The 13,552-nt window shown below is 37.8% G+C and overlaps 1 protein-coding gene across 1 annotated transcript in view; it reads left to right on the top strand.

The window, feature by feature from the left end:
• The window catches only part of MSH2 (mutS homolog 2), a 58,166-nt gene extending 46,853 nt beyond the window's left edge, over positions 1 to 11,313 (top strand). Inside the window, exons 12-16 of the mRNA XM_045827704.1 lie at positions 2,095 to 2,340; positions 3,400 to 3,604; positions 4,650 to 4,897; positions 8,537 to 8,712; positions 10,988 to 11,313. Coding sequence (XP_045683660.1) covers positions 2,095 to 2,340; positions 3,400 to 3,604; positions 4,650 to 4,897; positions 8,537 to 8,712; positions 10,988 to 11,158 — 1,046 coding nt within the window. The 3' untranslated portion in view covers positions 11,159 to 11,313. The remainder of the gene's footprint in view (positions 1 to 2,094; positions 2,341 to 3,399; positions 3,605 to 4,649; positions 4,898 to 8,536; positions 8,713 to 10,987) is intronic.
• Positions 11,314 to 13,552: the final 2,239 nt, after the last annotated feature.

The raw sequence follows: 13,552 nt of genomic DNA, 5'->3' as shown, positions 1-13,552 counted from the left end.
GTAGTTGTAAGCAATTGGGGAAAAGGCAGGGAGACCGTAACTGAACAATAAAAAAGATAATACTGTTAAGAGCCAAATGAATTAAGAAACTGAATATGGACTCTTCAGAGGCTTTTGGTTTTCTTTTTTATTATAGGCCTATTCTTATTGATACTTAGAGGTTTTACGAGTTTTAAAGTACTTACAGTAAGTACTCCACTCAAGTGTAAGTAATTCTCACAGGTTCATATTTGCTGTATGATAGGGTACTGTGAACTCTGTTCCCCCCCACCTTTTTTCTAAAGTGGTAAAACAGAGTAAGAGAATTATTTTTATTTGGCCATTTGTGTTAATTTTTATTTTCAAAACATTTTATCACTTTCATAGGGATCAAGGGAATCAGAGGTGAGTCAAACTTTCTGCTGTTCGAATAGTCATAATTTTGTGTTCTAAAATTGGACATCACTCTCTTGACTATCCCTTGAAGCTTTTGACACATTGACGTCTGGGTGGCAGTTGTACAGGACATGTGGGTCTGTTACGCCGACCCCTTCAACCACTTAAAATTCTAGAATCTGTTCTAATCTCAACCATTTTTATTGCCTAAACATGTTTCAGGGACTTTTCATTTTTCATTTTTATTTTTTTAAGAGGGGAAGGAAGGGAGAGAGAGGGAGAGAATCATCAGTGGGTATGGTTGCCTCTCGCTTGCCCCACAGGCCAGGGGAACCTGGCCCGCAACCCAGGCATGTGCCCTGACTGGGAATCGAACTGGCGACCCTTTGGTTCGCAGGTAGGCACTCAGTCCACTGAGCCACACCAGACAGGGCTCAGAGACTTTTTAATGTACATAACATTGAATAGCTTTTAGGTTTGTCTTTTTTTTTTTCATTTTATGTATTAAGATTTTAGTCTCCATGGAATAAAAATAATTCTAAGGAAATACTGAAAGTTTCAATGCAGACATCACTGCCATAAAAACTCAGGTCATATCTACTTTGTGAACCTCAATTCTATTCACCCATAAACATAAGACATGGTCTCCGATCTGTTTTTGTTTATAATGAAAAGTTCCTTAAGCTCATCAGTGTCAGATTGATGTTCAGTACTAAATAAGAACTGTTAAATGGGAGCAGAGTTTTATTTACAAATTCCCAAAAGAAGTCATATTTTATCAAATGAATATTTGAGTAAGAAACACATCTACTGTTACTGTCATTATGCTCTTCAATTAGTTAGCTTTTAGTTTAAATGCTGTAGCAAAGTAGAATCTTGTTGAAAGTATTTTAAGTGACAGTAATGGGTCTAAATTTATGCTAAAATTAAGTGTGTGATAACTGATGGGGTAAAGTTCTGAAGTAAAATCATGGTCTTACATGCACAGGCCCTGGTGGTCACACCGTATCTGACTACTTGGTGTTGGCATGTTTTCTACAATAATTGTGAAATGCCATTTTGGTTTTTGACTCTTACATTTTAGAAAAAGATGTATCTTAAAATTGTAGGTATGCCTCAGATATTACTGTACCCTGCTTTTCTTTCCTTATCAATAAATTAAGATAGCTTTTCCTTATTAGGTTTTTAAAAATCTACTTAGTTTCTTTATAAGCAGCTGTATGCTTTTTTTTTTTTAAGATTTTATTTATTTTAGAGAGAATGGAAGGGAGGGAGATAAGGAGGGAGAGAGACATTGATGTGTGAAAGAAACATGGATCGGTTGCCTTCTGCACACACCCTAACCAGGGATGGGCCCCCACAACCCAGGCATGTGCCCTGACTGGGAGTCGAACCAGCCACCCTTCACATTGTGGAACAACACTTACCCAACTGAGCCACGCTGGTTAGAGCATCAGTTGTGTGCTTTTCTATCTTACTGGATTTTAGTGAGGGGGGGCATCATGCTCTTTAAGACATGGTAACGCATTTTAACCTCATGTTGAGTTTTAGGTGTTATTTTCAAGTTTAGTTGTGGCAAACTTCTATTAATTTTTTTAAATTACATAAATTAGGAAATAGAGTTTGAATCCCCAAATGGAGAAGTTAAATTTATTCTCATAGCTGCTTATATGTATGTTTTTATGATTCAGTATTCCTTTGCACATTTTTTTTATACAGGCTATGTAGAACCAATGCAGACACTCAATGATGTGTTAGCTCAGCTAGATGCTGTTGTCAGCTTTGCTCATGTGTCAAACGGAGCACCTGTTCCATATGTACGACCAGTCATTTTGGAGAAAGGACAAGGAAGAATTATTTTGAAAGCATCCAGACATGCTTGTGTTGAAGTTCAAGATGAAGTTGCATTTATTCCCAATGATGTTCACTTTGAAAAAGATAAACAGATGTTTCACATCATTACTGGTATAAAACCTAGTTTATGGGTTATTTTGGGTAATGTTTCCTTTTTAATGTTGGAGTGGAAATATGCTTGTAATTGATGAAGAAAATTCTAGTTCTTGACATTAGAAAAAAACCATGTTATTCATATTAATGAGTAACATATTCACATTTGGATTAGAGGGAAGATTTGGAAGAGGCAGACGCTTATGGGAGAATATTGTATTTGTATGAAACTTCTGTTCCAGAGAATCAGAGTATTTGAAAATGAACAACTCTTCCTCCTCGAAGCAAACCTTTGAGACAGACCTTTCAAAAATGAGGTCATTGGAGGTCAAGCATAATTGGCTGCTGGAATGACTTAAGTTTAGGGTAGCTGTTCTTTTACAGACATGGCACTGTATTTATGCGAAACTCAAAGAAAAGGTAGACACGTTTATAGACTAATGTAGCGTGTCTCACACTAGAGACTGATGGAGAAATCCTAACCAGATCCCAAAGGCAAAGGGGAGGGAGTTAGGAGTCTTTGGGCAAATATATTCCATTTCTCCCAAGTGGATTTTCAAGTCGTTTACATAATCTAACCCAGACATGTAAATTGTACATTTTCCAAAAGTATGATCATGTCTTAGGATTTCCGTGTGGATTTTAAGTGGTTTGAAGATTTGACCATACTGGTCCATTCACAACAATAGCTCGTGTGTTAATGTGTTACACTGTTCAGTGAGTTCGGCCTGTACTACTTTTCTGGATGTTGTAACATTATTCTGCAGGTAGCCCTGTGAGCCGTGGGAAAGGGTCTGTATGGTCCTTTTAGGCTATAGTCAGGTTGTAGGTAAGGAATATTTTCTAAGGGTCCTCTCTCTGAAGGGAGCAGTGTAGGTTTGTTCGAAGAGAAAACAGCATTACTTCAGGGAATAGTATTGCCAGCAACTTTGGCCACGTCTTTGGGCAGCTTACGGTTCTGCTTCTTTCATGTCACATCACATTACCTAGGCGATTAGTCACCAATGTGTAATTTAGGACCAACAGTTGATTAGAAATAAGTGAATAATTTTGCTTTTTGATGTAATTTTTTTATAGGCCCCAATATGGGAGGTAAATCAACATATATTCGCCAGACTGGGGTGATTGTTCTCATGGCGCAGATTGGGTGCTTTGTGCCGTGTGAGTCGGCAGAAGTGTCCATTGTGGACTGTATCTTGGCTCGGGTAGGGGCCGGTGACAGTCAGTTGAAAGGAGTCTCCACCTTCATGGCTGAAATGTTGGAAACTGCTTCTATTCTCAGGTGAGTGCATTGCCCAGCCCCCTGAGAAAGGAAGTGAATGTTCCTGTCCTTTGAGAAGTACACTTGCAGGCTCACTTACAAAACACCTAAGAACTTTCATCTAGTAATAGTTTGTGGACTGTATTATCTTGAAAAGGTGATTTGTGGTAGTTGGGAAAAGCTTCAAGTTCTTATGTTGTCTTAAGATTTCTGGCAGTTGTTGACCCGGCACTCCCCCACTACCGTGCTTTTACCTGCACTGTTCACACACCTCGAATGGTCCCTGCTTCCCTCTTGCCCTTCACTCCCGTCCCTTCCAGTCTTTCCAGGCCTGAGTGACGGAAATCCCACTTCTCCGATGATTTTTTTTTGTCAAGTGAGCGTAAGGTTGTGGGTGTTTCCTCAGAGAACTGTGCCTGTCTGAAATTTATTAGGTTTTTAATTGTAAAGGTTACTGAAATCTCATCTCTTTATTTCACATTTCAGGAGCTTCTCTGAAGGCACAGAGGCGGAGCCTTTTGGTTTTTGGTGTGTTCCATAAATTGTGGGTTGATTATTGTTTGTTTAGCATAGTAATTAGTCAGGTTAATATTCAAAACTTACAGATTAAAGAAATAAGAAAAAGGTATCAATGGCAGTTCACAGAAAAGTAAATAAATGACCAATAAGTAAATGAACTGTCGAATTTTCTCATTTAGAAAAATGCTCCTTCCTTCCATCCAGTTAAGTCCTACACACAAGCCGTCGTGGCCGCCAGCCGTGCAGCCCAGCGTCCTCCTCGTTGTGCCCTTGTCCTGTCTTCATGGGGGGGGGGTGTTTTTCTCAGTCTTGGTTGATTTGATTTGTTCACCGTTTGCTTCCTCTTCCAGCAACTATTGCTTGTTCGTGTCCATGTCTACTTTTTTCTCCTGAAGTTTTAGTGCTTTTTATTTACTTTGTTGAAATTTTAATATATTAAAATAATGAATCCGTTATGTTTGTGGCACATCTCTTCTATTATATTTTTTTAATTTTGTTTTTTGCATGAATATGTTTTGGGAAATTTTCACGTAATTGTGTGTTTCAGGTCTGCAACCAAAGATTCTTTAATAATCATAGATGAATTGGGAAGAGGAACCTCTACCTACGATGGATTTGGGTTAGCATGGGCTATATCAGAGTACATTGCAACAAAAATTGGTGCTTTTTGCATGTTTGCAACCCATTTTCATGAACTTACTGCCTTGGCCAGTCAGATTCCAACTGTTAATAATCTACATGTCACAGCACTAACTACTGAAGATACCTTAACTATGCTTTACCAGGTGAAGAAAGGTGAGTATACACCACTGGTATACTGTGAATTCAGAGTGTGACAGTGGGAAACTTAGTACCTTTGAACATCAGCAGTTTGCTTCGGTCTAAATTAGTGTGAATTGCTGATGTTTTTACAGAAACATTTGTCTCTTAATTCACAGTCTAGGGGTGGGGATATGGTACATTATTTCTATGTCTTGTATAGTAGGATCAGTCATTCTAAAACAATCACAGAAAGAATAATTTATGCTCTTGAATGTATTCACAGAGGAATTTTATACTATCTCCCATGACAATATCTTTTCTTGTCAATTTAGCTAATACATAGTAACAATAGCTTGAATGTTCCAAGGCTCTAGCTGTTACTGTTTAATAAATTATTATAATTATTTGATTATGTTAAAGGTATGTTACATGAACAGGTTCATTTGAAGCTGGGGTTTGCAGAAATCCTGAAATTGTAATTATCACAGAAGGAATGATTTGTTGGCAGTTTTTATTGCACAATTCTACTTATTTTTTAAAAGTATATTCTATTGAATGTGCTATTACAATTGTCCCATTCTTTTTTTCTACCCTTTATCCCCCTCTGCCTTGCACCCCCTCCTTCCTCCAGCATTCCCCCCTTAGTGCATGTTCATGAGTCATAACATACAAGTTCTTCAGCTTCTTATTTCCTATGCTGTTCTTAACCTCCCCCTTTTTATTTTGTACCTACCAATTATGCTTCTTATTCCCTGTACCTTCTCCCCGCTCCCCTCATCCTCGCTGCTGATAACCCTCCATGTGATCTCCATTTCTGTGATTCTGTCCCTGTTCTAATTGTTCACTTTGTTCGTTTTCATTTTTGTTTTTGTTTTTTTTTAGGTTCAGTTGTTGATAGATATAAGCTTAATGTCATTTTACTGTTCATAGTTTTGATCTGCTTTTTCTTAGATAAGTTCCTTTAACATTTCATATGATAAGGTCTTGGTGATGATGAACTCCTTTAACTTGACCTTATCTGGGGAGCACTTTATCTGCCCTTCCATTCTAAATGATAGCTTTACTGGGTAGAGTAATCCTGGATGTAAGTCCTCGCCTTTCATGACTTTGAATACTTCTTGCCAGCCCCTTCTTGCCTGCAAGCTTTCTTTTGAGAAATCAGCTGATAGCCTTATGGGCATTCCTTTGAAGGTAACTGTCTCCTTTTCTCTTGCTGCTTTTAAGATTCTCTCCTTATCTTTAATCTTGAGTAATGTTATTATGATGTGTCTTAGCATGTTCCTCTTTGTGTCTAACTTCTTTGGGACTCTGAGCTTCCTGGGTTTGTATTTCTATTTCCTTTGCCAGATTGGGAAAGTTTTCTTTCATTATTTTTTCAAATAAGTTTTCAATTTCTTGCTCTTCCTCTTCTCCTTCTGGCAACCCTATGATTCAGATGTTGGAATGGTTAAAGTTGTCCCGGAGGTTCCTAACCGCTCCTTATTTTTTTGAATTCTTGTTTCTTCATTCCGTTCTGGTTGAATGTTTATTTCTTCCGTTTCATATTTATTCTTTCTGTTCCAAATCTTTGGTTTGAGCCCCAGTTTTCTCCCCTTCACTAATGGTTCCCTGTGTATTTTGCTTTATTTCACTTTGTATAGCCTTTATTTCTTCTTTTATTTTGTGGCTGTACTCAGTCATTTCTGTGAGCATCCTGATTACCAGTGTTTTGAACTCTGCATCTGATAGGTTGACTATCTCCATGCTGCTTAGTTCTTTTTCTGGAGTTTTGATCTGTTCTTTCATTTGGGTCATATTTCTTTATCTCCACACATCTGTTACATTGTAAGGGGTGGGGCCTTAGGTATTCACCAGGTCTGGGTAATCCATTTTGTTGTGTTGCAGTGCTGTATGTGGGGGAGGGGTCAGAGGGAACAATGCCAATTGCTTGGTTCTTGCCCCACTTTCAAGAAACAAGCAGTTTCTCCCACTGCAACAACCCCCACAGGTTTTTACAGCCAGAGGTGCTGAGACCTCACCTTGCCCACGCTGTAACCCTGGATTATGCTGTCTGTCTCACTTCCCAGTTCCTGCTGGTTTATCTGAACATGAATGTGGGACCACGCAGTCCACCAGCTGCTGCAGCCACCACCTTACCACACGTCCTCTCTGTGCTGGCTGCCCGTCTCTGCCCCTCCTACCAGTCTGAATGAGTGTTTCTTTAACTCTTTGGTTGTCAGACTTCTACACAATTCAATTTTCTGGCAGTTCTGTTTGGTTTTTGTTTTTAAATTGGTTGTGTCCTTCTTCCAGTTGTGCCAGGGAGGCAAAGTGCATCTACCTACGCCTCCATCTTGGCTGGAACTCTGCACTGGCATTTTATCCTTCCAGGAAAATTTTGTCTTTTGTGGATCTTGCAACCAATCAGACTACAGAGCTGATACAATTAACATACTCTTAATGTTTTTATTAAACATTTCAGCAATCATCAGAATAACTTGATCAAATGTTTCTGATTTTCCATGAACAGGTTTTTCTGTGTCAGTTGGTTGCACATAAATGAGTTATTACTTTTGTTTTTTTTATCCTTTGTTATTTTTTTATGTTTCAGTAGGAATCCTTTTGAGTGACTGTGTTTGTATTATTATTATTATTGACATAAGCTATAGATGCTTTTAGTTGGACCTGGCAGGTTAGCATAAAGTTGAGATTTTGCTTTTAAATTGTGTTTTATGGGATATAAAAATGGGTTCAATACATTTTAAAAGATCAGATGAAATGCAGAGAAGATTTGCAGGAATAAGTTTGCCCTTCACTGTGGGTGTTTATCAAACATATGCTTCTGGGTTTTTTTTATTTGTTCCTCTTAGTTGTGCCAAGTATCCAGCTCAAGGGTGCATGGGATGTAAAAACAGGCCCCCCACAATTTACAGCTGATAAGTAATTGAGGCAAAAATGGAAGCTCTGTAACTGTGAGCATCATTTGTATTAAACATTTGGAAGGAATGTCGTATGTCAGTTTATTTTCTGCGAATGAAGATGAAGATCGTCTTCTTAGTCTATGAATTTATTAGTGATTTGGGTCAAAATATTTCATTGTCATTAGTTTGTAGTAGTTTAGAATCAGAATGAGATTGTGTAAGAACGGTAAGTAACTTTTTTAGGAGAAGTATTATAAATATTTATCCAGCCAGTTTTCTGGAATCAGCATCTCTAGAAAATAATGTAGGCAGATCCAGAGGATAGACCAATCACTAATAAGTCAATATATTTTGAATTAAATGCTCTTTTTAGTTAGTGACACTTTACATTTATTTATTTTCCTTAGTACTTTTAATTTCTCCCTTATAAAATGGAGAAAACCTCAGAGAGACAGAGTTGGTTAATTTCAGATTCACATACATTTGTCTAGGTCTTTGAGGATTGTCAAGCCTTTTCTCTATTTTATTTTTCTACTACATTTTCTCAAGGATAAAATATAACATGGTGCCAAGTCATAATCACTATTTACTGGAGGCCTATTTAAAATTCCTTTATCTAAGTTACTCTGAAATATTTAGCTAATGTGTTTGAACTAACACAGAATTGAGTTTTCTAATGACAAGGTAAGAAATGTAAGTTCCATTCACATAAATTGCTGTTTCTTCCTACTCTGCCTCTCACCCTGTCACCTCCGCCCCCAATTTCTTCTAGGTGTCTGTGATCAAAGTTTCGGGATTCACGTTGCTGAGCTTGCTAATTTTCCCAGGCATGTAATAGAGTGTGCTAAACAGAAAGCCCTGGAGCTGGAGGAATTTCAGAATATCAGAGAACCACAAGAAGAGGATGAAATGGAGCCAGCAGCGAAGAGGTGCTATCTGGAAAGAGAGGTTTGTCAGAATAACTCTGTAGTTATTTAATCTCTATTGTTTATATATATATATAAATCAGGTCACCAAGATAGAGACTTTTTTTCCCCTATAGTTATAATGTTTACTTATTAATTGTTCATTATTGGAGTTCACTTAACATTTCTTTGCTTTGTCTGTATTATTTTGCTTTCTGCACTATATACCACCTGCATGATCAGAGGATAACATTTCAAGTGAGGGGATAGGGCTGTTAGTCCAGGTTTAAAACAAGTAATTCGGAGAAGTTAATAGATGTCCAAGTAAATCTTTGATTACTTCATAAGTCAACAGATCTGAATAGATCAAGTCCAGTTAGGTTGCATGTTTACTCAGTGCTTAGCTAAGATGATACCAAATAATTAAAAGTAGTTTCTGTCCTCCAGTTGTTCAGAACATAGTTGGAGAGAGAAAACTAATGAAGATGTTATGGGCCTAGAGGATAAAGTGGCATATGACAAATGTTAGCTCAGGCCCTCTTTGTGGGTGGGTGTTTCCATTCTCGTGGGAGAAATGGGCCCTCTGAGCAATGGGTGAAAATTAGAGGTTCACACAGAGAGGTACAAGCCTATGCCCAATGTACTTTTAAAAAATTAAAGGATTTTTAATAATGAATCTTATTCACTGCTGGTTTTTGGCAGCATTTATTGTGTGGTATGCACTGTGACAAATTTTTACTTCTTAGATTTTTAGCTTTTACCAGTGAATTTTTTGGTCTTGAAGGATAGGTGATTGTTACCATAATCGATGATATGTGTGGTTTTTGAGCTAAAAAGTATGATTTATCTGTTGTACCTGTATAAGCAGGAGAAATGTGTTTTAACTTGTTAGTGGCTTTAAGTGAGGAAGATTGCACCCTGCACATGAAGTGGTCTGGTATCAGCACCACAGCTCTCGGTGATGTGGGGTTAGGTACGCTCTTTCACGAAACCCCTGGTTTCCTACTGGAACAGAAGTCATGCACTTTTGATATTAATTACAATGTATTTTGAAAATGTACACTGTATTTCATGCCAGGAGAGACAAAAGTGGACTTGTTTAATAGAGAAGTATTTTTTCCTTTACCTTACTTACTTCGATATCTACCTTTTTTTTTTTTAAGCAAATTTTTAAATTTTTTTTTTAGTGTACTTTTTTTATATTTTATTTATTTATTTTTTAAAGAGGAGGGAGGGAGGGGGGGGGGAGAGAAACATCAATGTGCGGTTGCTGGGGGCCGTGGCCTTCAACCCAGGCATGTGCCCTGGCTGGGAATCGAACCTGCAATGCTTTGGTTCGCAGCCCGTGCTTAATCCACTGAGCTATGCCAGCCAGGGTGATATCTACCTTTCTTTCATCTGCAAGGTACTTATTAGCAGTTGGTTCCTTGTGTGACATGCAGACCTGCCTCATGCACAGCAGGAGACACTTCCATGGTGCTCACCCTTCCCCAGGCACTGCACTTTACACATACTGACTCTTTAATTCTCAAAACAGCCCTGTGGGGTTGGTGGTAGTAGTATTCTCGTTTCATGGATGAGGAATGCGGGTAAAGAATTTGTCCATGGGGCTAGTAATAAGCATTCTGTAGAATGAAAATGACTGGGCATTAAAGTAAATTTTTAAAAAATCCTGTATATGAGTATTAAATTTTCAGTTAGTGTTTATGCCTTAAGTATTTGTGAACCTTGAGTTCTTTTTCTCCTAGAAGACTACCTTTATATATCAATTATAAAAACTGAGGAATTTGGGAATGCTCAAGTGTCCAGCCCCGTTTTCATTAGCCGCTGAATGTATATTTACGAGTACCCTTTTAATGTCTTGCTGAAAGACATATGGTCAGCGAAGGGCTCTGCTGTCCAGTTCACCCACAGACGACAGGAGTTTGAATTTGCACAGGAGCACTAATGTGTGCATTTTCTTTTCAATAAATACTTTAAATAGCCTAATGGTTGACCAGAAGCCTTACTGATAACATAAACAGTCAGTTAACACACATTTTTACATTATACGTATTATATACAATATTCCTAAAATAAAGTTTTGGGGGAGTCGGAAGTTATACACAGGTTTGCAACTGCCCGGGGAGGTCAGCACCCCTAACCTCTGCTCTGTCCAAGGGCCAACTCTATATTCTAGACAGTGCACACTTAAAATTGCAAGAATGTTCTTTAAATATTGAGTGCTGTGTTTAGATGGAAATTTAATTAATTCATTATTATTGTGACTTTTAGAAAAGACATTTTAAAGACTAATGGAATGTTCACATGTTTTTCAGCAAGGTGAAAAAATTATTGAAGAGTTTTTATCCAAGGTGAAGCAAATACCCTTTTCTGAAATGTCGGGAGAAAGCATCACGATGAAGTTAAAACAGCTGAAAGCAGAGGTGGTGGCGAAGAATAATGGGTTTGTGAATGAAATCATTTCACGAATAAAGGTTACTACGTGAGGAAATCCCACTGATGGATTGAAGATAACATTGATAAGCTATTGTCTGGAATACTTTTGTATTGTTTTATATTAATCCTTTTCCTTAGTGATGGCAAATGATACCCATGAGATATCAACTTAATAAAATATTTAGTAATATTTTGTTCTACCTGAGTACATTTTCAGAGATCTTTATTTTGAAAAATGATAGCCATAACTGAGGAATACTTAAATGGACGTGGGCAACAATAGTAGGCAATATGTTGAATTTTATAAATGAAATCATGTAGTTTGTGGAATTTGATATGCATTGTATTTCTTGTTAGTAAGACTTCAACATATATCCATTCCGAAGTGGTATGGAAGAAATAAGTGACACAGAGACTTTGTGAAGTGAAGGATCTTAAAACTAGAAGAAACCGTGGAAATCATTCCCAGTAGTTTACCCAAAGTGTCCATTTGTTGGCAGGGGCCAGGTCAGCTGCATACACATTAGCTAAGGAACTTACCAGTCCACAGTACTAGAGTGATCCTCCACCCTGTCTGCATTCTCCCACCCAGTCTCTGGTGAGACTTAGAAATCTGGATTTTAACAAAACCTTTCATATTGGGGACCCTGACTTAGTCTGCTTGTTTTACAGGAAAGAGATGGAGAGGTTAAAAGTTAGTGACTGGCCTCGTGAATATGGGGGAGAAAGAGCAGTCTTTCAATAAGTGGTGATGGGATGATGGCTTATTCATATAGGAATAAAATGAAGTTGGATCCCTACTCCATATATACATAAATCAACTCCCATGAATTTCTGACCCAAATGTACAAGACAAAACTGCCAAGCTTTTAGTAGTTAGTTTAATTCTATTGGAAATAATACAGGAAAATATTTTTACGACCTCAACTTTGGGGAAGATTTAAGTCACAAACACTCTCCATAAACTTGGACACACTTAGCTATGTTGGAATTAAGAACTTCTCATTAAAAGACATCACAGAGTGAAACAGACTAGACCCATAACGGGCGAACACATCGATCCCACATAAAAGATAAAAGGATTTATATCAGACTATATAAAGAACTCCTGTAACATCACTAAGAAAACGGATACTTAAGAATCTTAAAAAAAAATTTTTTTGAAGTCTTACTACAACTCATTAACGCAGTTAAAAGACAAAGGATCTAAACAAGTACTTTTCCAAGGGAGATATGCAGATGGCTAATAAGCACATGAAAAGATGCAGAGTGTCATCAGGAAATGCAGGTCAAGACAGTGAGCTATCACTTCATGCCCATTAGGATATCTAAAATCTAAAGTCAGAAAACAAGTATTGAGGAGGATGTGGAGAAATTGGAACTCTCAGACGCTGCTTGTGGAAATGTAAAATGGTGCAGTTGTTTTGGAAAATAGTCTGGTATTTCCTCAAACAGTTACGAGCATTTCCATTCCTAGGTTTATATCGAAAAGTGGACATGTCCACACAAACTTGGACACAAATGTGTACAGCAGTATTGTGGAAGTAACCCAAATGTCTATTGGCCCAGAACGGATATACAAAGTGTGGGATATTTATACAATGGAATGCTACTCTGCCGTAATAGACGTGAAGCACTGACACATGCTGTAACTTGGAGGAACTTGGAAACGGGTGAAGGAGCCAGTCACAAAAGTTTGTATACGATTCCATTCATGTGAGAGTCCAGACAGGAAAAGTACAGAAACAAAGGAGAGTAACAATTGCATAGGGCTGGCAGTCTAGGGAGGTGACAGCTAAAGGGTTTGGGGTTTCTTTTTGAGATGAAAATATTCCAGAATTGACTTTTGATGTTTGCACATACTACCTATATTAACAGATACTGAATCTTACACTTTTTAATGGGTGCATTGTATGGTATGTGAATTATATCTCAAAACTTGTTTTTCATAAAGTTGAGGGAGTTTACTTTACCCAAAAGGAAATCGAAGTAGTACATACATATGAAAAGGTCTTCAGTCACCAGTCAGAAAAATGAAAACCCAGCTGATTACCCCTCAGGACTCTTTTCCCAACTTTAAGTGACTATCACAGTAAGCTGTGCTTATCACATGAATATGCTAACGAGCCAACCAGACCTTCAGTTATGCCTTTTCTACAAGAGGCTACCCTACTAAGACAGTCAAAACAGCTGTACCTAAGCGTGGAAACAAATGGAGGCTGCCAAAGTGAGGAGACAGAGAAATAAATGGCCCAAGTGGAAGAACGGACCAAAATCCAAGAAAAAGAACTAAATATAATGGAGATAAGCAATCTGTCAGATGCAGAATTCCAAACACTGGTTATAAGGATGCTCAAGGAAGTCAATGGGTATGTCAACAGCATAAGAAAGACCCAAGCAGAAATGAAGGTTACAGTAAGTGAAATTAAAAAAAAAACAAAACT

This window comes from Phyllostomus hastatus, unplaced genomic scaffold (genome assembly GCF_019186645.2).
Source record: "Phyllostomus hastatus isolate PE091 unplaced genomic scaffold, TTU_PhHast_1.1 phas_scaffold_78, whole genome shotgun sequence".
Classification (NCBI taxonomy): Eukaryota; Metazoa; Chordata; class Mammalia; order Chiroptera; family Phyllostomidae; genus Phyllostomus; species Phyllostomus hastatus.
The sequence above is the reverse complement of the archived record's forward strand: the minus strand, read 5'-3'. Positions and strand labels throughout refer to the sequence as shown.